This window comes from Pleurodeles waltl, chromosome 4_1 (genome assembly GCF_031143425.1).
Source record: "Pleurodeles waltl isolate 20211129_DDA chromosome 4_1, aPleWal1.hap1.20221129, whole genome shotgun sequence".
Taxonomy (NCBI): Eukaryota; Metazoa; Chordata; class Amphibia; order Caudata; family Salamandridae; genus Pleurodeles; species Pleurodeles waltl.
The window spans coordinates 982,190,383-982,214,025 of NC_090442.1; the positions used below are offsets into that span (position 1 = coordinate 982,190,383).

The window sequence follows — 23,643 nt, forward strand, 5'->3', positions numbered from 1 at the left end:
GTAGGCATTTCATAGACTTCTTCTGGGGGCCTCCCAGTTGCCCAGCCACCTTTCAAGGGATCGCTTCTATCGATTCCCAGAGTTGCAGATGGAATGTGAAAAAGAGTACATCATTGTTATGCCTGACTCTGAGTCTAGCAGGGAAGAGTATCGCATTCTGATTCCCATGGTTCTCAGTCTATTTTTAGCATCTGTAAAGGAAGCCCTTTGTTTCTGAACTTCTTTCGTAAAATCCGGAAAGATCGGGACACGGTGATTGTCTACCAGCATTTCTCCTCGAAGCCTTGTTTGAGCCAGGATGTGATCACAGTCCTTAAAATGCAACAGCTTAGCAATTACTGGTCCAGGGGCACTCCCGATATAGGAGGTCTAGAAGGCATTTAGTGTGTGTTTTCAAGCGCATAGTATGGTGAAAGTCCTTCTGGTATCATACTGTTGCAGAGTCAATGTTCCAGGAAGTCCGTCATATTCACACTTGAACCTTCAATTTGCTCTGGCAGGCTAATAATCTGTATGTTGCTCCTCCTGGACCTCTTCTCCGCATCTTCCACACGAGCCTCTAGCGTCTTCTTCTTGGCATCCATGGTAGACATGCGTTCCCACAGTTGCAATAGGGGACATGTCCTCAAGGGTCCGTACCATAGATGTGTTTCTGTCCATTAGCAACCAGTGATCGTTCCTCAATAAATCTAGGTCAGTCACCACCGTGCCTATTTTAAGTTCTAGTGCTTCTCAGGAGGCGGCGATAGCTTGTAAAATGGTGTCTACGGTTGCCCCATGTTTGTGCCCAGAACGGCCATCTGGGAGTAGAGACTCCTCATGTGTGCCCGCAGTGCGGGAATCATATGGAGTCCCGGGCTTCACAGTTTCTTTCTTCTGAGCCGATTTGCCCATGGTGAAGAGGCATAGTGGGGTGGCGCGGCCGTTGTGCAAGACCCCAGGCCTCCAATAGACCCCAGCCACCTATTAGGGGCAGAGCGCATTGTTGTGCAGCTTACTGGATACATCTGCTGCTGCCATACATGGCAGCCATCTGAGGTCCGGTCCTCAACCTCCCAATCCCTCCAGCCAGTCACTCCTTACCAGGTCGAGGACACTGCCTCATGTCCATCCTTGCGATCGGGCCCAAGCACAGGTCCGGGGTCCCGATGGCAGACGTGGCTTTCAGCTCACCAGGCCGACATCAGCTATGCAGGAGGGGGGGCATCTCACTCTGTTCCGCAGCACAAGATCAGGAGCTGAAGGATTCTGTCATGTCAGGTGCCACCATCCTGGGTGCTGTGCCACAGGGTGTAGTCGCAGGCCCCCCCAACAGAGATCTCTGGTCTGAGGGGGTTTAATGGATGCCCATTTCTCCCTGCTGTAACGCATTCAACTAGGGGGGGTCTCATGGCTAGGGGCCCACAGTGTAGAACGGACACAGGATTCTGGCGGATATCGGAGTTCGGCCGGGAGCTCATTTGCTTGTGTGTTACTCCATCTGCTTCAGGCCACGCTTCTGAGGCATAGCAAAGCTGACACTGCCTCTTATTACAAACTGGCTTACCTAGGGATTCTTAATGAGTGGTGGTACGATTCAGACTCGGACCCGGCATTCCCATCTGAGAAGTGGGTAATGCAGGAAGTGCAGCTACTCCAAGTTCATTATTGAGGTACGTCATGTCTTTCTCTCCCTCCAGCCACTAAAGTGGTTCTGAAGATCTGGCATGGCACAACCAGGTCTTTGAGGTGACAAACAAGCTTACAAGGGAGACCCCACTGTGGGTGGCATGCTGGCTTCCCTAGGTGGCCGGTTGATGGAGTTTTGGCATTGAGGAGCTGTAATGGAAGGGACAAACCTGAAGTGGTCAAATCTTCAGGTATCTAAAGCTTTGACATGCCCTTATGCCCCACATTAGGTGACTTGCGGAGCTTCCAGACTACAGTCTTTTTGAGGCTAGACTATAAACAGATAAAACTAAGGGTTAATACACCAACTGACTTGTATATTAACAGGAGGTCTGAGAAGGGGATGTAGGCCCTCTAATAGATGATGACAGGGGGGAAGCACTTGCTTCCCCATGGGAGGATGCTGTTGGTCTCACTTCAGACTTATCCAGCTAAAATATCTTCAAGGTACATACTTCACAACATATAGATAAAAGAAAAGGGGGTTAACAGAGTTTAGGCTATGCCTTCTCTAGTCAATACACAAGGGAAACTTGCTACATACAGTGTAGAGATGTGAGGTGTTGGCCACATTCTGGAAGGTGTTTCTCTCCAGGTTGGAGAGGGTACTGGAATGACAGCTAGGGACCCCAAAATGTTTCTCCTGTATATCAATGTAGAACGCAACAGCAATCAGGATAAGGTGGCTTTGCTGTGGACTGCCCTCCTAGTCGCCAAGAGAGACATTGTCTGGGAGTGGAAAAAAGAACGGCCACATCCACATTGTTGGAGGGCTGAAGAAAGGGTAAGACCAATACATGGGCACTGAAGTTCTATTTAAATGACTAGGGTACCCTCAAAAACATCTTTAGTTATGGGAGGATTGGGCCCAATACAAAGGTGTCATACTTAAATCGAACATTAGTGGGCCCGTATCTCTGGATGAGATCTGTGCCTTTCCTGTCAAAACGTGAGAGAAACTGCAAGTTCTTGAAAGTGGGTTGGGAGGAGATGTGACTAGAGGCTATGGTAGCCGAGCTGTCATGGTTTGACTGGAGACATAGGCTAGCAAATGTGATTGCCTCAGTGTTCTTTTTCTTGATATTAAAAAAGTTAATAAAATGTGCTATACAAAATTAAGTCACAAACATGTTTTAATTAAAGTATGAGATTTTAATGATGTTAATCTATTTAAAGTTTAATTCTAGAGAAATGAAAACCCTGTATGCTTTTAGTTTAAAAAATTTTAATTTACAAATGTGGGGCCCATTTTCCCTACAAACGTGCCAAATGATTAAAGTACCTCTCAGTATGGTCAATCAGAGCATGTTTGTCATGCACTGATTGTTATGTTGGATGTTTCAAGCTGATTCATAATACTCAGCAGAGGTAGGCCATCAACCCTATGGCCTTTTATTCTACAATAACCAGAGGTGGGGCAGTCACTTTAACAAACCTCAAAATGTATTTTTGTTCACTGGCATACCACACAAATTTAGAACCACAGGTGTATTTATTGTATGGAACAAGTTATCAACCAGGTTAATTTAAAAATGTGAAATGTGGCAATACCACTTTGATTGCATGCATGGAATAAATTCAAGCTGCCATCTTAGCTTACCTTATTTTTGGGTTTCACTTCACCGCAGAGTTTCATGAGGTCTGAAGTTAAAGAACTAAATATAAGAAGAAAAATGAAGATCAATTAATTTCAAAGTGTTTTGTGTAATTGTTTCAAGGTTAATGTCTAGTTGGTATTTTCTTTCTACACAAGTTTGTAACTACTGTATTTTGACAATTTGCTATATAGACAAACACAGACTTCTTCCTCCATGTAGATGATTCTTACTAGTGGAAAAATCAAAGCAATGTTATGGTTGAAAGACGAGAAGACAAGCTAAGGCACCAAATTCATTTCCTCCACCTACTTTGCTGTTGAAGATGGATCGTAATACATTACTTTGCTTCAGCACTCATCTTTTCCTCAAATCTTCCCATCCATTGTTAAGGATGACATCTTGGCAATAACAGCCATTTGTCTAGCTCTCTGCCACCTACATTGCATCTCTTATTGGGATCTAGCTGCTTTGGAGGGAAACGTACACTGACAGAGACAAGAATTCCTTTCACTTTACCTTCACCAACAATTCATCCAGGCAGCTGATCCATCTGCACTGCTGAAAGCAATCTTGCAATGTGATACAAATTAGTTTCAAAGCAGGGAGCCCTAAATAAGTCTCAGGCCTTCCTGTACTAGCATGTGGGACTGACCCTGGTGGAAGGCCTAGATTAAACAATAGTAACTTGTTTTGCACTCTGCTGAACCAAAGCACATCTGTAGTCTTACTTAACAACTGCCTGTTTTTGCCTGAAAGGTGTGCTCTGCCACTTATAGTCTATGGTATTTAATTTGAAACTTATAAACTGTGTGAGTATATGCCATTTGTCTTTAATATTTGCCATTTGGATACAAGGTAGCTTGCAGAAACGATAAACTACTTACCCCTAACAACTGTGATCCAGTATTGGACCTGGCTCTTTCTGCAAGGTTGTTTCCAAACTTTTTGGCTTCACTCCCATTTATGCTGAATTGTTTTTGTTGGCCCTAGGACTCTGTGCACTTTATCACTCTAACCAGTGCTGAATTGCTCTCGCCTTAAAACATTGTAGAATTGGCTTATACCTAATTGGCATTTTAAATTTACTTGTAAGTCACTAGCAAGGTGGCACACTACTGTGCCCACAGCCTGTAAATTAAGTGCTACTAGTGGGCCTGCATCACTGATTGTGCCACCCACTTAATTATCACTTTAAACATGCCTCAGGCCTGCCACCGCAGCCTGTATGTGCAGTTTTAAACTGCCATGATGACCTGGCTACTTCAAAGGGAAGCCTCTAGAAGCTTCTCCCTACTTCAAAAGGCACATCTGGGTATAAATATTGGACCTCAAACACCAACCCTTCGGTGCACTTCTGAACCTGTGGATACCCTGCCAGGGAGGGCTGTTGTGCTGCCGATAGGACTGACAGACACTCTGCCGGACTGCTTCTCTGAAGGAACTGCTGCCCTGAAGTGTCGAACTGCTGCTTGCTGCCCTCTAGTCTGCATGAGAAGGACTGGACCAGCATCTGTTGAACCCAGGACCCAAAAATTACTCCAAGGGCTAGTTGGCTGATCTGCTGACTTAAGCTTCAGGGACAGAAGGCTCCAACAACCTCAACCCCAGCAAATGGACTCTACCAGCTATGAGACTACCGTGCTAAGTGGTGCCACTTCAGACACGTACCCTTTGAAGTCAGCCTAGGTGATCTGCCAGCCCCTGTGGATTCAGCAGAACTAACACTTCTCCTCTGCCGTTTGGCACAACCCTGAGCAGAATCAATGTATTGCCATGCTCTGTGGACCTCTATCGTCGCAAAGACCCACATCACATCACAGCCCGCTGCCTTGCTGAAATCGTTGCAGAGCGACGCATCCTCAGCACAAGCCCATGCATCGCTCCTTGACAGAAACCTCCACAATTATGCCGGTCTACACACTGCAGCCTCCTCAGAACTGATCCATCACCTTGACTGCACACTGCATCCTCAACGACCAACTTCACATCGCAAGCCTCTTCGACAGGATCCTCAACAACGAAGAGAGACCTTGCACCACAGTCTTGCTGCATCTCGGAACCGACGCATCACTTCGACTGCGCTACACATCTTCATTGCGGACCTTTGCAAAGCACTGCAAATCAGGATTTAAGGTACTATGGTCAGCGAGCCTCATTGGGTCCCAGTAGTCAATCATCACTATATCAGGGTCGACCTAAACTTGTGATTTTGTCCCAGTCCGGCATGATCAGATACCCACAGTTGCCGCTTTGTGCTTTTTGGCGCTATTTTCACTGAATCATTAAACTTGCATATGCCCAGTTCTACTAATTGTAGGTCTGTCATTTGGTCTGGTTTCATTTATTAAAGAGAGTATTATTCTTCTAACTCGGTGTGGGATCATTTTTGAGTGGTGTTTTTCACGTTATTACTGGTTGAAATGTTGCACAAATACTTTACACACTGGCTCTAAGTTAAGCCTGACTGCTCTGTGCCAAGCAACCAGATGGGTAAGCACAGGTTAATTTAGGGTTGGCTTGTCCCTCATACGGAGGAGCACTGTGGTCGCTGCTTCCCATGGCTCACACTCCAGTCAACAAACAACCCAATTTCCTTCATCCAGCAACACCAGATAAATACTCTCCCAGCCACCATAACAAACCTTGTTTCTTCAAAACAGTTTTTTAAAGCCATTTGGCACTAAAATGAGACAATTATCCTCATTTTGTATAGATGGTGGTTTTGGAGCAAGTCTCTTATGAAACTAATGGGGAACGCTTGCTGGAGGTCAGCTTTTTCATGTAAGGAGAGGTTGCTTCTTCATTCAGGGATATTCCACAGATTCATAAATGCCTAATATATTTGGTTGCAGTAATTCCAAAAACAATGGGAATTAGAAAGTTCAGTGTCAGGGACACATTTTGTGATATAAATCTGCCCCATCAGAGGCGGAAAAATATACATTTACGTTTATACACAGCCTTGAAAAGTTACGTTAAGAATATATTACTCATTAAGGCTTGGCCAGCTTTGTATAGCATAATCTAACAGTTAACAAATTATGGAAATATAGTATCTTGGGCAACAATATATTTGGCGAAGAAAACTACTTTAGCATTTTATTTGAGTGACCTTTAAAATCAAATATTTCTGGTGCCTATTCAGCTACTGAGGAACGGTTGGCTGAGATCCTCAAACTGTTATTCACATACAGTATTAAGAAAATATTCAGGTGGGTAAGATTGATGTGTGTTAATTGAAACACTTTATCCCACTTAAAAAAAACATACTCAATCAATAAAGCCTGGATTTCATTCACTCAGCTATCTGAAATTATAAAAACAACGAACTGCCTTTCAACATGGTAATAAGAGCTCACCACCAGGCATGGGTTCAAAAAGAACCTTCATATTAAGTCCCCAAAATGGGGCACAGGATTTCACCAGGGATAAAGGTGGACGTGAATCAAAAACAAGGTTTAAAAAAAGATGATAAAAAGATGGTCCGAAAAAAAGGATATTGAGAGCATGCTCTTGTTCAGAATAGCAATTCATAGCTATATCTTCTCAAGCGGTAGCAGATAAGATTGTGATTAGTGGCTAAATATCAAATGGAAATACACAGTCCCTTAAAAGGGAAAACAGTCTTGAAAATAAAAGTCCACTCTCCTCTAGTTTCTCTATTCAGTCAACAGACAAGTTCTAAAGTCCATACTGTGGAATTCTAAGTGCCAAACAGTTAAGTCGATGGAGGATAGGTTGTGTTGAAGAATCCTGCATCTGCTCCTCAACTGAATTTCCACTTTGAACAATATCCTTATGAGAGATGGGGATATTCTAAATGATAGAACGGTAACTCAATTAAGGCATTCTGAGGTTTATTGCAGGATTATGAAAAGTGCTTGTGACATAAACTTTGTGGATTTTAAGATCTTCCGCCTTTCTCTTCCAGGCACCCATTCTGGGCGAAAGGACACCATGCAGAGAATCTCGGGAAAAGAAAAGGAGAAAGGCTGGTAAGGGTCTCTGTTTTTGTATTGCCAATAAGCCTGTCACCATTCACCCAGTGTGCAGGTAAACATGAGTCAAGGGAAAGCACTTCAGGAGCAATGCACAAAAGAAATGGCAACAAAGATATGTGCACACTACGTTACTACTAATAACCTTTTCTCCTGGTTATGGTAGTTGTATGCGACTTCTTCACTATTCTGGCTAAATGTGGGAAAAAGATGGTGGTGAAAACAAAACAAACCAAAAGAGAAGAACACCAATCCTTTTTCAACCATCCTTTACGGGTTTGTCTGTGGAGACCCTCCCTGCGCACCCCAGGCTTGTAGTTTTGCACGCGCCTCCGGGAACATAGCTGGGACTCTTGGCGTCTTGGCAGGTCCTTCCACGCTCCGCTCCAGTGCTGGAGTCACTCAGTGTTGTTGTCTCCCACTGGAGTGGCTCCTGAGGAATAGCAGCATTTCCCGTTGGCTGCTTACCGGCGGCACCTTGTAACGTACCTCTTGCTGGTCGGTGCTCTTCTAATGGCGCCTAACGTACAAGTTACTTACTTTCGGTAATAATAGATCTGGTAGAGACATATTATTATGTTGCAGATTCCTTACCTTAGAATTTTCCCCCAGGCGTCAGACTGGATCCAGAGATTTTTCTTTGAGCAATACCCTTGCACGTCAGTAGGTGGCGCTGGTTGACTCCGCGGGCGTCGTAGTCACCCTGATGACATCGGGAGTAGTACATAGACGCCGCCTCAGCACAGTGATGTCAGTTCTTTTCTTTCCGTGCCACGTGCTGGTCCGGAGAGAGCAACCCTTGGTCACTTTTTGACCAACTTCTACTCTTTTGTCGGGTTTTTGGTGCATGTCTGTCTTCTGCCATTTCTGCCACCAATACAAAGGGATTGCATACCCAGAGGTCCGTGTGAGGCTTGGCCCCTTCCTCCTCCAGGTACTCCGGGTCAAAGGGCTCGTACTCTTTGTCCTGCAGGGAGAGAAGACTGGAGTCCCATGGTTTAGTGAGAGGCGGAGAGGAAGGTGCCTCCCAGCCTGGTAGACCGTCCGCCTCCTTACAAGCCTGAAATGCGAAATGATGTAAAGATGTAGAACCTCTCAAAACAAGTAATGCCATGCCACCTCTATCTCATCACTAAGGCATTACTATTGTATATGAATACTGCTACTCCTTGCCGAAGAACTGGAGAAAGACTGCATTAAAAACTCAGTCTTTTGTGACCTTTTATGTATAAGCCTACATGTGAACACTGAATCTTGTATGTCCCTTTGTTTAGAACAGGTTGCTCTATGAAGTTTGCCATATTGCAAAGCACACTTCTTGGTGAAATTCACATTGTGTTCTTTCAAGTGCAGTTGAAATACAGTGGGTGATTTTTCAGAATTTCCAGACGGTGCAGCACAAGAAGAGAGTTCCTCTTAGGGACAGCTGAATTACCTAAGACAGTAATATCCTTTCACACATTAGAGGACCATGTCTAGTTTTGTTTCCTTATACGATAAGCAGATCATAATGCCGTAGAGGCAGAAAATGATTTAAAGTGATTACTATAAGAACACAATCCCAGGGTTGTCAAAACTTGGATACGTACCCCACACCCTTTGAAGGACACACTTGCCACTACAGTATCCGCCATGGAATCAACTTATCATGTGATTACTTTAATTTTCTATGCTCATGATTGGGTGTGCCCTGTGTTAATAAGGTTATGGATCCTATTGTGTCACAATCAGCATCTACTAAATTTTCAGACTTTGCAAGTTCACTGTCTTAAGACGGAGAATAGGTATGAGAAATATGCAGATTTGTGTGTACGCCTTTCAAGAGAAGGTCGCAGATCTGATGTTATAAAGGCAAGCAACTCAGCTTTGATTGAAAAGGCATCCTAGTGCAGGCAACACCTGTCACCTTCATATAAAGAGCTTGCACTCTGGCATTCTAGAAGACTTCACCATCATCACTTTCAAAGTTCTGGTGATTTGTGATGTGGAAGAGCCTTTTAACAGGCAATCAATTAGCTACAGATATATGTTAAACTCATGATTCAGCAAGTGAATAATGACATTTGCCGGGCATGCAGTTTTTCTTACATCAAAAGGAAGCTTTTTTCTTCTATGCCTTTGGGAATCATCAATCTGCACACCTGGTTCAAAATTGAAAAAAAGCGTTTTGCAGTTGTAGTGAAACATTGGGTTTCCATGCTGCATGCCTGTGCTTTAGTACTGCAGGGAGTTTATTTAGAATATTCTTTGTGCAGTGATTTGGAGAAAAGCCAGATGCCCCTGTGTCTTCCTTTTCAATCTAGAAGCTTCCTGAGTATACTTCACTGCAGTGTTTTTTGAAAAAGGCATCATCTCTCGGTCGCCCTTGAAGACATAATGTACAGCAGCCTGTTGTTACAAGCTGATTTATTTATTTATATGGAACACATAAGGAGAATCTGAGTGGGGTATGTCTCAAAGGATTTGTTTTTCAGAAATTCAGTCCTACCTAGCAGGACTGAAAAGGTAAACAGCTGAAGGCCACAAACAATAATGCTGCTACTAAAGGCATTAAAGTAAACTTCATATATCTTAACACTATCTTTCAAAAAGAAACTGCAATTGGCAAAAATACTCTCAATATGCATAAAATTCCTCATCCTCACAAGAGCCATTAATCTGAATCAACCGAAATAAATTGGGGGAATCTTGATTAACCTGTAGAACTATATAAAACCATACACTTCAAAAGATTACTACCACATTTAGTCACATTAATCAGAGAATGGAAGAATACCACCCAAAGAGGGATGTCACTAAAGTGGCCGGAGTGTTGGACGCTTGGTAAAAAAAAGCTTCGCAGCAGGCCCCTGAGTGATCCTGTGCAATCCCAAGTGATCGAAGCAGAAAATAGGTATCACCATCCAGCAGATCGGGGAAGACGAAAAGATAAGAGGTGACATGGCCCAGTCAGGGGATTTGCCGACTGTTAAACCCATGTAGCAGCGGGACAAGGGAATGGCCGTGAGATGGAGGCGACTGCGGGAGCGCTGAGGGCCATATGTACAAACACTTTTTCCCATAGACACAGAATGGGGAATAACCTTTGTATTCCTTGGGCAGCAAGCAGCGGCCTGTAACCAGCCGGGGGCAGACTGGATGGGGAAGAGCCTCAGATGCTGAGTCGGGCCCATGCAAGAAGGAAGGCCAGAGCCCATGTTTTCTGGTGAAATTGCGTCGGGGGAGGAGGAGGGTCCCCCCAGGACCAGGTAAGGAAGACCCACACATCCCAGCGCTCGACCGCGTACCACTTGACTAGCCAAACACCAGTTGAACCTCCTGGGCAGAGCCAGGTGATGAACCACAGACTGTAAACAGCAGGGGAGCGGACCAGGAGAATCCTGGGATGCTGAGTCAGCACCTGCATGCAGAGGTAGGCCAGGGCCTGGGTTTGCCGGCAAAATAAAATCTGAGTCAGGAGGAGGGCCCCCAACCCTGCCCCCCTTGTTCGACAGACTCGCACATCCCAACCCCTGGAAGCGGGTTGAGTCAGACCTCCAGGGTGGACAGGGCAAGACAGTAGGCTCCAGCTAGCCACATACAGAGCAGTGCAGTCGGTAGGGAGAAAACAGAGACCAGGCCTGGGCAGCAGAGGAGCAGACGGGGGTCGGCCCGGGCGGCATTTTTTCTCATCTCCCAGTGACCATGGCCCCCTCAGCCCCCAGACACACTAGCAGAAAAGTGAAGCCTGGCTCCAAGGAGTGATGGAGGGCCTGAAGGACTTACATCCACAGCAAGGGGGCAAGAGATCCAGACCAGGAGTGGAGGTTTCTCAGCAATGTAAGGCGCAACCCAGGACAGCTGGTGACATCACACCTGAAGAGGGGGTCTATCCCCCATCCCCCCAGGCCGTAAAAAAAGGGAAGGGAACACGCCCAGCAAAGAATAAACACAAATAGAAACACGGTTCACCCTGGACGGAGAAAGAGCGGGGTGAGCCTCAATGCACGACTGCCCTGTCGGGCCCTGAACTAGGACCAGTGAGTAGGGTCCAGGATGGTGCAGACCGCAGCAGACGTCAGCAGTGGAAGAGCCCGGGTGACCTTAAGACTGTGGCCCAGATGAATGAAGATTGGGCATCACAATGCTAGTGACCAAGTGCCAAGCTTATCCACAAGTGAACGCCATATGGACGACAGTTTGGGGTGGAAACATACTGACTGGAGCCCTCTCACACCCTGGGACTAGTGGCCAAAGAGACCGAAGAAAACAACACCAGCGAGAGGCACACACCCATGAGATAGGCCTGCCCAGACACCACACCACAAAACACAACACAAAAGTGATCGATCCAGGGACCTGCTCGGAACACACCAGCCAAGAGAGCAAGGTGAGCAAAATAAGGCCACCTGCAGAAAACAGATCTAAGTAAGCAAAGCCTCAACGTTAGGAGTCCACAGCACAAAAGACAGAGTCACCAGCTTGATGCCGTGAGGCAGTTGGCTATAGTAGGAGAAATGACATGTGAAAAGGAACTTAGACATCCTCGCCAGAGAAGAATGGATAAATACACAAGAGTGATCACTCCTCCACCAGAGGAAATCATGGCACCAACCACACAAGCCATGCCAGACAACGCAGCCCTAATGTTGGACATACAGTCCTCCCAGCAGCACTTGAGGGAGGGCTGGGCAAGGTCAGATCTGAAGTCTCCCTCTTCAGCCAGGACCTTCGAAACATGGCAGAGAGAATCTCCTTGTCCAAAACCAGATTATCCAAACTGGAGGACATGGTGCAGATCCTCCGAAAATAATTAACAGAGATCTGCGCAGTCAACAAAGTCGTGGTGTGGAGACTGGAAGATGCAGAAAAATAGAGCACGGAGAAATAACCTCCGATTTGTGGGATATCAGGATGGCCTGAATATGAAGTGCTTCCTAGAAAGGTGTCTTTGGCAAATATTGCCCCAAGAGAGATATTCCTCCTGTTTCATAATTGAACAAGCACACCAAGCACTGGGTAATAAACCGCCTCAGGTGGCCCCTCCGAGACTGGTCATAGCACAGTTCTTGAACTACCAAGACAGGGACATGATTGTCACTCAAGCTAGAAAAATGGAGGAGGTACGCCTTAAGAACTCCAGGATCCAGATGTTTCCGGACTACACCCGAGAGACCCATCACCAAAGACACACCTTCAACTCAGTTAAGGCCAAACTGCACAGTCTCCAGCTACTGTGCATGCTCTGATTCCTGGCCAAACTAAAGGTCATCGTTAGAGGAATGACCCACTTTTTCCAGACTCCTGAAGAGGCTTGGGAATGGCAGGAGGAACACCCCCAAATGAGAGGAAGTGCAGGCCAGAGGTCCGAGGTACACCAAGCCTGGGAGACAGGAACTTGTCCCAAAGACTAACCAAGACCCAAGAGAAGAGGCCAATCTTCTCAAAGGAGAGGGAAGGCAGAACATTGTCAATCAAAGCCTGCAGCGCATTCAAACCACACAATCCTCAGACTCCGAAGGGGACCAGTCAGTAGCTGCTAAAAAATGTGGAACAATAGACATCGCAAAGACCATGATGAGAGGACAGACCGGAGAGAACCAGGAGACGGTATCAGACTCCATGCACCCCATGGCGGCTGCCATAACCAAGCTGGAATGTGACTCAGGTGGCCCAGAGGTTACACCTACCAATGACAACTATTCCGAACAGACCATGATGCCACAGATCACGGAACTAACTGCAACTCATGGGTGCCAAAATGTGCTGTTTCTAGCCCAGACAAGGCCTGCTCACGGAGTCGGAGCGCAACTGATTCAAATAGACAGTACAGAGCCACTGCGTACTAAGTTATACCGAGTTACAGGTTTCTGAACTAGTGGACGGGGATGGTGGGCTACATACCTCTTGATCCCTCTGCTGAGTAGTTTTAATTATGTTCAGGGGCAGCCATGCTCACAGCGGCATATGGGAGGTTCCCATTGCAGTTTCCTGGGAAGAGTGGTCTATACTCTGTTGGGGAATGCTGGATTCACCACAAGCTTCTGGGGAGGGGCCATCCTGACCAGGAAAACACATCCATTTAGAATAGAGAAGACCTGGAGGGACCCCCAACAGCACATATGTGGCTGTTACGGGGACATGGGGGAGGAAAGACGTAGCCTGGGCAAGCATATATGCTCCACCGCAACTGGAGAGACAAACTCAAGAAAAATAGATGACATCCTACTGGAAACGGGTTCCTCCCTCCAGTTGACAGCGGGTGACTTCAATGACGTGGTCAACCCTAAAATGGATCACTCTCGCCCTACACAACACACGTGAGAGAAACTCCACTGGCAGGGTTTGCGGAGACGCTGGGGTTGACAGACCTCTGGCTTCGACACCACCCTGATTCTCTGCAATACTCCTATTTCTCAGGTGCACACAGGGTCTTCTCCAGGCTGGATTACATTTTTGCTAAAGGGAGAGAGGGATAAGTGTTAGGTGAAGCAGAATACTTGGCTAGGGGATTATCCAACCACTCGCCTCTGGCTTGCAATCAGGACCTGACCTCATAACAGGGGGGCAAGTTGGAGATTAAATGACTGGGAGCTGAAGGGTGAGTGAGTCTCCCACGAAATTAGGCTAGACACTGAGCTGTACTTTAGTGAAAACAAGGACTCAGTCACATTTGCGATTACACTCTGGGAGGTCTACAAAGCTGTAGAGTGCAGAACATTATAGCCCACAAGAAGAAAAGGAGAAACAAGACATAGAATCCTTGGAAAAGCAATTATTGAACCTGGAAAGGTGTCCAGATATAAATCCACACACCCTGTGAAGGACAGCGATCCTACCCAAGGAGTACCACTCATTATCTGACAACAAAGCAAAGTCCCAAGCACCAGCAACATAACACCGCTTGTACCACGCGGGAGACAAGGCAGAAAGATTACTGGCTTGTTGGAGAAACGAGAAATGGAGGCACGCTGGGCGGACCACAATGGGAGGTATGACACAGACCAGAGGATAGCCAATGAGTTTGCACAATTTTAGAGCACATACACTAGGAGACTCATCCCAAAAGGAGGAACACTTGGCAGGAGTGAAGGTCATACTCCTGACATCAGAGGACAATGCATCCCTCAAGAGAGAAATAGACTTGTTGAAGGTAAAAGCGTCAATAGGCAAACTGAAGCCAGGCAAAACACCAGGCCCCAACGGTATCCCAATAGAACTCTTCAAGAGAAATGCTGACATCTTGAGCCCATACCTACTTAAAATGTTCATGGAGGTCAAGGTTGAGCAAACTCTCCTGCCTGACCTCCGCAGGGCCACAGTAGTGGTAACCTCAAAGGCAGGGAACCCCCTCCCCCCCCTGGAGTGAGACTCCAACCGCCACTCTCCCTCCTTATCAACGAGACAAAGGTTCTAGTGACGATACTCGCTACAAGATTGACAGCAGTCATAACTCCCCTAATCCATCAGGACCAATCATGCTTTATGCCCAAGAGGTCGACAAGATTTAACCTTTGTAGGCTCCATACCTGGCTGGATGCATTGTGGACGCAGGAGGATCCCCACATACCTCTGTCTCTGGATGCTGAAAAGGCATTCAATGCTGTTTATTAGCCCTTCATGGTGCAAGCCCTAATAGACTAATATAAGCGGAATTCCCCACTCAGACGGATAAGAGGCAAGGATGTCCGTTCTACACAATTGTTTGTCCTCACGCTGGAACCCCAAGCCTGCAGAGTTCGATCACAGACAGACATTGACAGCTTTGGTATAGAAGAGGGGTGATTGGGGATGAAAGGATATTGCTATATGCTGACAACATCCTGCTGTAAGTCATCCACCCGAATGAGACATTGCCTGGGGTGTTATATTTGAGAGATACTGAGCCCACTCCAGCTACAGGATAAGCTAAACAAATCAAGCTTATACCCAGTGGGGGATGACCGGCACTGCTGGATTTATCATTTAACTTGTGCGTAGATAATGATGGATTTAAATATCTGGGAATATAAGTGACGATAGATAGGGAACACCGCATTAAACGAAATAGCCAGAAGGTTCTGGCGGAGTTCCACTGAGATGCAGAGAGGTGGGGGAACCGACCACTAACACTGCTAGGCAGCACCGTTATGTACAAGGTGGTTACCCAACCAAAGCTATTATACATCCTCCAAAACACATACTTCAAGGTTCCGGAAGAAATCTTCACTAGAACTGAAGAGAAAGTCCATAAGCTACTATGGAATGGGAGGCACGTATGTGTGGCCTTACAGACGCTCCAGCGTAACCCATGCAATGGAGGGATAACCCTTCTGGACATACAAGTATATTTTTGGGTAGCACATCTCAGTGTAATCAACGACTGGGGGCATGAGGTAGGGGATCAATCCGCATACTTGCTGGAAAGAAGTCCGTTCCAACACAAAATATACTTACACTACTGTTACGGAGGGAAAGGGGTGAAGAGGATACAGATGCCCACATAGGCCTGGGTAGGGGCGGAGAACCATATGGGCTGGAACACAAATCTTATGTGTGAAACCCCGCTATGAGTGGGCTCCCACCTAAAGGAAATCGGGAAACTCCAAGGCTTTGGGGCATGGGACACGATCAGCATTTCCAGAGCGGGGGACTGATAGAGGATGGAGATCTTAAAGCATTCAACTCCCTCCAACAGGAATATCAATTAGCTACCACACAACACTATAAATACACATGCCTGGCAGTCGGAGAGGTTAGATCTAACAGGGATCCCAGAATATGCCCCACTTGAGGGGAGACTACTCTAAGAGGAACTAGAAGGATAGGTATTTTACTGGACATAACAAATGATCAACAACAACATGCCGGACATGCTAAAGAACTTGAGGGACAGATGGGAGGGAGAGTTTGGGGGGGGGGGGGGGGGGGTTAAAAGACGACACAGACTGGGGGCTGCACAGATGCACCCGAGAGAGGTGGCAATTCGAACCCAACTACGACTAATACAATTTAAAACCCTTCACAGGGTGTATTACAACAGGGTGCCCCTACACAAATTCGGGGCTGGCAATGTCACCCAACTGTCTAAGGTGTGGGACAGACAGAGGATCGTTTCTGCATACACTTTGGGAAATGTCCTGGCATACAAACATACTGGTCAGTCATCCTGGACAAGCGGAGAGCAGTTCTGGGGAGGAAATCCCATCTGATCCTAAATACATCTTGCTGGGTATATCAACTGACATAGACATAACAGAACCCAAGCTTATTTTCAGCAATCTGGGCCTAGTGGTGGCCAAGAGGGATGTGGCTAAAAACTAGGGAGTCCCAGAGACACCAACAACAAGGTAATCGAGAGCGGGAATGGATTTATACAAGATGGCAGAAAAAGTAACATAAAAAGCTAGAGGATGCCCGAAGACGTTTAAGATTTGGGAATCCTTGAAGGAAATATCATGGCTTTCTGAAGAGGACGAGGAGGGAAGGGCCACCTCTCAAAATTGTCCCAATGTTACAAAATGGAGATAGGCCCACCTTCTAGCTCCCCCAAATGCCGGGTGTTTAGTCGTGCACTAAATGTATAATACTGTATCATTGTGAAAACAGAATATAAGCAGATGCACTCCACTACTTTGTTCCAAAAGCCCATTTTGTTTTGTTTGACGATAATTCAAATACAAATATAATAAATAAATAGATATATATATAAATAAATACATGGGCTAATTCCTCTGTGTGTGCAGAGGACTGAATTAAATTAGGAGCCTTCAATGGTTCCATAGTTGGGGCACAACTGGGAAATCCACTCTGCAGAACAAGTGGGGGCCAAGGGGCCTTTAAGCCTTTAACCAACTTGCAGCTGAAGTTGGTACACCAGACACAACAATAAATCATTATCAGGACTTCCAGCATACGCTACGATGTTTGAGATGTTTATTTATTACAGTATGTCCTGAGACCGAAGACCTAGCTACTAGGTGCCACAAACTCAACAGCTAGTCTAACTTATGTGCATAACGTTAATTTGTAATGACTAAAGACATGAACAAAAAAAAAACATTCAACTTGTCCAGTAAGAACACAGAATAATGTAAAACATTTTTAAAGAATGCTGTTACTAACATGGGATGCAAAATGGCATGGTTAGTTGTTCAGTCTATAAGGATTTCATGAGAACTACTTCTCCACGATTACTTCGAAGTCCAGGACTTACATGAAAAGCGGTACTGTAATGGCAACCAATCTGCTCAGGATGGGGTGGAATCATTTATTTTTTTAGTAAAACTGGTAAGGCACCTGAGGGAGAGATGAGTGTTTCTCTCCCAAAAAAGGCACGTGAGATTTTGAACTGCACTTTATATGTCACTATCAATTTGTTGTTAAGTGGTCATACATAATGGTCTGGAACATACTGGTAAATTCCATTGATAGGAAGTTACAGCATGTGTGAGAGAATGTATGTGTAGGAGGAGAGGCACTGTTAGACTCTCAGACACTTTTTGTTTGAAAGAGAAGCATGCTTGTTGGTAGCAATAGGATCCTAAGTGCAGAAGATAATAGTATAGAAGTGACCTGGAATATAATGGCAGAGAGAACATGAATGATGGAGTTTGGTCAGAAATGTGTGCAACATGACTGTCTGCCACCACAAAGAAGAATCAATTTCTCGTTCAACATTGTACCGATCAGCATCTGTTTACCAGATGAGAAAAAATACACACAGAAATGGAGACTTATCAGAAGCAGTTAAGTAGATCTGTTTGCTCTAACAAAGTTCTGAGGGCAAATTAATCACGTGCTCCCAATTACTCAGTAAAAATTGAGTTGTTGGTTGGGCTCCTGTGTTATATGAGCAAAAGATGAAGGACCATCCAAGTTTGTGGTAAATTTGATTGTAGCGCTAGGGGGCCTGCCCAATTTACCAAGGTCCTATTTGACACACTTCTTGGTTAAGGTTAAGTGACACAAAGCTGCCCTGACAGCAGTTAAACTGGTCAAAGGCCCGAGAGGAATAAATATTTTCAAAGACTTTGCCACCAACCGCAGTACATAAAAGATTCATATATGTGGGGAATCACAAAGTAGTGTTCTTATCCATAATAAAATATAGAACAAGTGCCTGAAACAAACAGATGTAGCAGTTGATGTGTAAATCACTTCTAAAACTATATCTAGTGAACTGCTTGCTTGGAGGCTGAAGATATCCAGAAACAATTAATGAAAGTATTTACTGTCCCAAATACAAGTTTTTATTTTGAGCAGCAAGATTAAACGGTCACCTATAAAATTGTTAGAATTTTGTAATATATTAAGAATATTTCAATTCATTACCAAAAACAGGTTGTCTACAAACAGACAATCCCCGCATTGCTGCTTGAGCCCCTCAGTGCTACTTGTGAAGCACTTTGCAGTACTGATGCTGGAGACTGAGGAAGTGAAGAGTCACTGTCATGTTTAGTTGGTATAGCTTATAAAATGACGGAAACTGAATTCTAATAGCATGGTTCTCCCGGATGTATTCTGGCCAGCAACAACTACGTTTCTGAGGCAAAGAATGCACATTTCAATTTTGCAAACGACTGGTTAGCCTGACTCCTGGCAATATTCTATTGCTGATTACAGACTGAAGTGTGTTAGAGCCCAGATGTGTACTGACAGGTATAAGTTTTCACATAACTATTAACTACTGAAATAACAGGCACTGTGATGTCTGGTGATGGGCGAAGTTTGCCTTTTTTTTAAAGATTTGTTTGATAAGGAATGATTACCATAAAGGTAAACGGAGGCCACCAGGAACACCCTTTAAGGACCATAATAGTAGACAGTAGTCTACCCACCTCCTTTTTTTATTTTATTTTATTTAATAATTCATGAAGTTACATACCAGAAACAAATGCACAAACGATAAAAGAAGGCATATAAATACAGATACCTACAAATACAATATTTCATTCCTATATAATAAACTACAGTTAATAATTAGGTTTGATAAAAAAACATTCTTCTATGATATAAAAACAAATGATCAAATACCAGTAAAGTGCAAAATTAGGCCTAATGCAGATCGCCTACAGCACATGCTCAGTTATTGCCGATTCATGGTTCTAGCCAATCTGACGTAATACAGCAGCGAACCTTTGACATGGCTAAGAACAGAAACCTCCGTAGCTGTTCTGGGTACTCAGCGCCGTCAACTCCGAGTAATACGAGTTGGGGCATGATCACCAACTCCTGATGACTAAGCCTAGAGACAAAGTTGGTCACATCCTTAAAAAAATCATGCAATCTACAAAAACTAAAAAAACATATGTACCAGGTCAGCCATCTTGCTCTTGCAACGGGGGCAAACACCCCCCTCGAACTACCCCATTTAGCTAACTTGGCCAGCCTGTAATATAAATAAAATACTGTTTTATAATGCTGTGCTTGGGGACCAGCCGCTAGCAAAAAGCGCTGCCCCATATCTAAAGAGGCCAAAAAAGTAGTCTCAGACGTCCCAATACTCTAGGCCCACCTCTCAGAATGATTGCCCAGATCGTCTAGCAATAAATCCAAGAAAAGAGAATATATAGACTTAACCCGCCACTTTGTATGTTTATATAATACCTCAAAAATAGGGATTCTATCCCCCAATGAACCACTGACAGAGGTGGATGTTTTCAGCACAAAATCCCTTATTTGTAGATATCTAAAAAAATCTTTGCTATCAAGTTTAAATTCTTTCCTCAGCTCCTCAAAAGACTTAAGATGGGCCCCTGTATAAAAATCTCCACTATACCACACACCCTGTTGTGCCCATTTGGCACACTGTTTAGCCCTAAAAATATCAGGAAGTTAAATGAATTCATAATCGGGGTATAAAAATGTATTCGTTCTATCCCCATACGGGTTTTAATAATGGTCCACACCTTAAAGGCCGCCCAGACAGTCTTTAACTTAACTTTTTTGAAATAGCTTGGCTCAACATTTCTCATAAAGCCTGCATTAGCATGATTTCCCCAGATCATATTGTAAATAGATGGGCACATCTCCACAGCGCCTCCATTGTGCAAATCATGAGCAATTAAAGGTTGAATATATTGCAGGACTGTTGCCCAATAATAAAATTAAAAATTAGGAGCAGTCCACCCACCTTTCTCTCTTGGAAGCACTAAGTACTCATATGCCCGCCGTGTTTTGGAGAAGGACCATATAAAACTATTTGCTAAATTCTCCATATGTTTAAACCAATCCTTGCTAATTTCCAATGGGATGATATGGAAAAGATACAAAACCCTGGGTAAAAATAGCATTTTAATGATGTTACAACGCCCAATAATCATTAGATGTAAATTATTCATGCAGCACAGCTCTTTCCTAGATTTAGCAAGTACGGGTGCAAAATTCTTCTCAACAATTTGCTCCAAGTTAGCCATTAATCTAATTCCTAAGTAGGTCACTTGCTCAATCTTTCTATTATCAATCATGGAAATCCACTCATTACCCAATATTTGACTCTTGGCCCTATTTAATAAATAGCCCGATACCACACCAAACTCCGCTGTTAGCTTCTCTATTTCTACAATAGCCACCCCGGGATCGGGTGTGGTAACAGCTATATCGTCAGCATAAGCCAGAATTTTAAGCGTACCCTCAACCGTTTCCATAGGTGGGATCAAATTACTATGAAAGAGCCTCTAATTAAAGGGTTGATGTAAAGGGCAAAAAGTAAAGACGAACAGGGACAGCCCTGTCTAGTACCCCTTGTAATAAAGATAGCGTCAGGTGCTACCCCAGATAAATAAACCTGTGCCGTGGGTTTCTGATATAGAGCCTGTATGGCCCTAATAAAGCCGGGACCAATATTGGCTTTAAAAAGCACTGCCCAAAGATACTCCCAACTCACCCTGTCAAAGGCTTTTCGAGCATCTAACAGGATTAATGACATGGGGACCACAGCAACCTGGGATGCATCCAACATAGCAATAACCCGCTTAACATGGTCAACAGTCCCACGCCCAGGAATAAACCCATGCTGCCATGGGGAAACTAGCGCACCAATTACTCTACTCAATCTAGTTGCGAAAATGTTCGCATACAGTTTAACATCCACGTTTATTAACGAGATAGGGCGATAGGAGCCTGGCAATAGTGGGTCCTTCTCTTTCTTTAAGAAAACCACAATGTCAGCATCTAACCATGAGCCCGGCGTTTGCCCTCCCTCCTGGACTGACACACATAATGCAAGGATGTCATCTTTCAACTCTTCAAAAATTCCAATGGAATCATATCCGGTCCACTAGCTTTCCCATTAGGCAAAGAGGCTAAAGCTGCTATAATCTCTTCCTTCAAAATAGGGGTAGCCAAATGGTGGCTCTCATCTAACGATAATCTAGGGCCAGAAATTTCATTCAAATACTGACTGATCTTTTCTGCTTGGTCACAACAGGATTGATTTTCCTGCTGATACAAGACTGAATAATAATCTTTAAAAACCTCCAATATCGCCATATACCCCCATCCAGTCTGCCCCTGGGTACCCTTAAAAGCAGAAATAATACCCCGAGTCGCCCTCTGCCTAGTGTTATATGCAAGCAATTTACCGACCTTCTCACTGAGCTCATAAGACTCCTGTCTGCGTGTCTGGGCCTTAACAATATCTTGATTTATGTACAACTGCCTAACACCAGCTTTCGTAGCTGCAATCTTATAAAAAATGCTCTGCATAGAGTGACTATTCATCGTCAGCCCCGCAATCTGCTGCTCCAAAAAGGCCAATTAATTTAAAGAGGCTGACATAACTATGCGGCGTTGTTTTTCCCAATTTAGGGCATAACTTAAAGTTTCCCTTCGGACAGCTGCCTTTAAAGTGTCCCACAGCATCGCAGGTGGAGCCGTGCCCCTATTAAAGCTTAGAAACTCCAGGATCCATCTTTTCATTAATGATACATAGGCTGGGTCTAAAAGGAGCCCCCGGTCAAAAGACCAGGGTCTTGGGCATCGCACTTTACACAGAACAGAAAATTGCGCCACCAGAGGGTTGTGATCAGACATCACCCTAGGAAACTTTTCGACTGAAAGCCCTTCGCACAGTGAGGGTGACAACTAAAAATAATCCAATCAAACATACTTCCTATGCGGGTAGGAGAAAAAGGTGTACCCCGGATCAGCAGGCACACCATACTGCCAAGCATCCACAAGTCAATGGCTCTGCACTAAAGCTTGCACAGCACGGTACACCTTCGGCTTTCTTCCCGCATATGAATCCAGATTCTGCAAGAGGGTACCAGCCTCTATATGTATATTCAGGTCACCACATACAACAAGCGGTAAAGGCCAAACAGCCAACTCTACGTTCAGGCTATTAATGCTATCCGGGACATCTAGATTAGAGCCATAGATGGAGCACACGGTAAAACTAAGCTTCCCCAATATACACTCCAATATAACCCAACGGCCCCATCTATCAACTCTTTTTTTAGCGATCATAAGTAGATCTCGTTGTGCGAGAACTGCAACCCCTATTGCTGTGGTGGCTTAAGTGGTATAGGCCAGTACTTGAAAGCCCTAAAAATCGAAAAAATGTTTTTTAGACGGGATGAGATGCGTCTCCTGCAGGCAGATTACATCTGCCATTAATGTTTTTAACCCTTGATTAACAAGGCGTCTTCATTTAGGCCACTTTTATTAATTGTGGCGATCCGAAGAGTATTACAATGCCCCATTTAAAGATCTAGCACTTACTCCCATAGGTAATCCGAACCTAATCATACATGCAAAAAGAAACTTCAATACCTTCTTATACATCGTTTTGTGCAACTTCATTACATACATATTACCCCATACCCACCCACCACTCACAAACCTCCCCAACCCACAACCTACCTCAGCCCCCCTGCCCCCCATATCCTACCAAATGAGGCAACCAGACTGAAATCTGTAAGATGGACAAGGCACCCTCCCCTCCAAAACCCCAAAAACCACCCACTAAAAAAAGAATAAAGGTAATGACTGCTAAGTTATACCGCAATTTAGAAGAAAAAAAACACAAAAATAAATCCCTTCCAAAACCAACAAACACCAAACTGTTACCACCAATAAATTGCTCCTTTTCTAAGTTCTAGCCCCAGACCATTCCCGTTCTTTCTCCCTGTTTCTTCTGCAACTCCATTTTATAAGCTTTTCCCTTTTATTCTTTTTATATTTATATTTCTATGTTTTCTCTGTTTTCTTTCCCCTACCCACTTCCTTTTTCCCTACATCCCCCTCAACCTCCTCTCCCCCATCCATCCCACTCCCTCCTTTTCTTTCCCCTATGGGATTTCTTAGCGTTCAATTAAGTCAAAGATTGCAAATATTCTTTAGCCTTGTTCTCCGACGAAAACACCCGAACAATGCCTTTATATATTGTCTTGACTCGAGCCGGGGACTGTAAAAAA

The 23,643-nt window shown here is 44.6% G+C and overlaps 1 protein-coding gene across 12 annotated transcripts in view; it reads right to left on the reverse strand.

Moving 5' to 3' along the window:
- KIF21A (kinesin family member 21A) overlaps positions 1-23,643 on the reverse strand; it is a 725,937-nt gene that overhangs the window by 248,966 nt on the left and 453,328 nt on the right. For all 12 annotated transcript variants that reach the window (XM_069229749.1, XM_069229747.1, XM_069229752.1 and 9 more), the window contains one exon: positions 3,269-3,323. In XM_069229749.1, the coding sequence (XP_069085850.1) occupies positions 3,269-3,323 (55 nt within the window). The remainder of the gene's footprint in view (positions 1-3,268; positions 3,324-23,643) is intronic.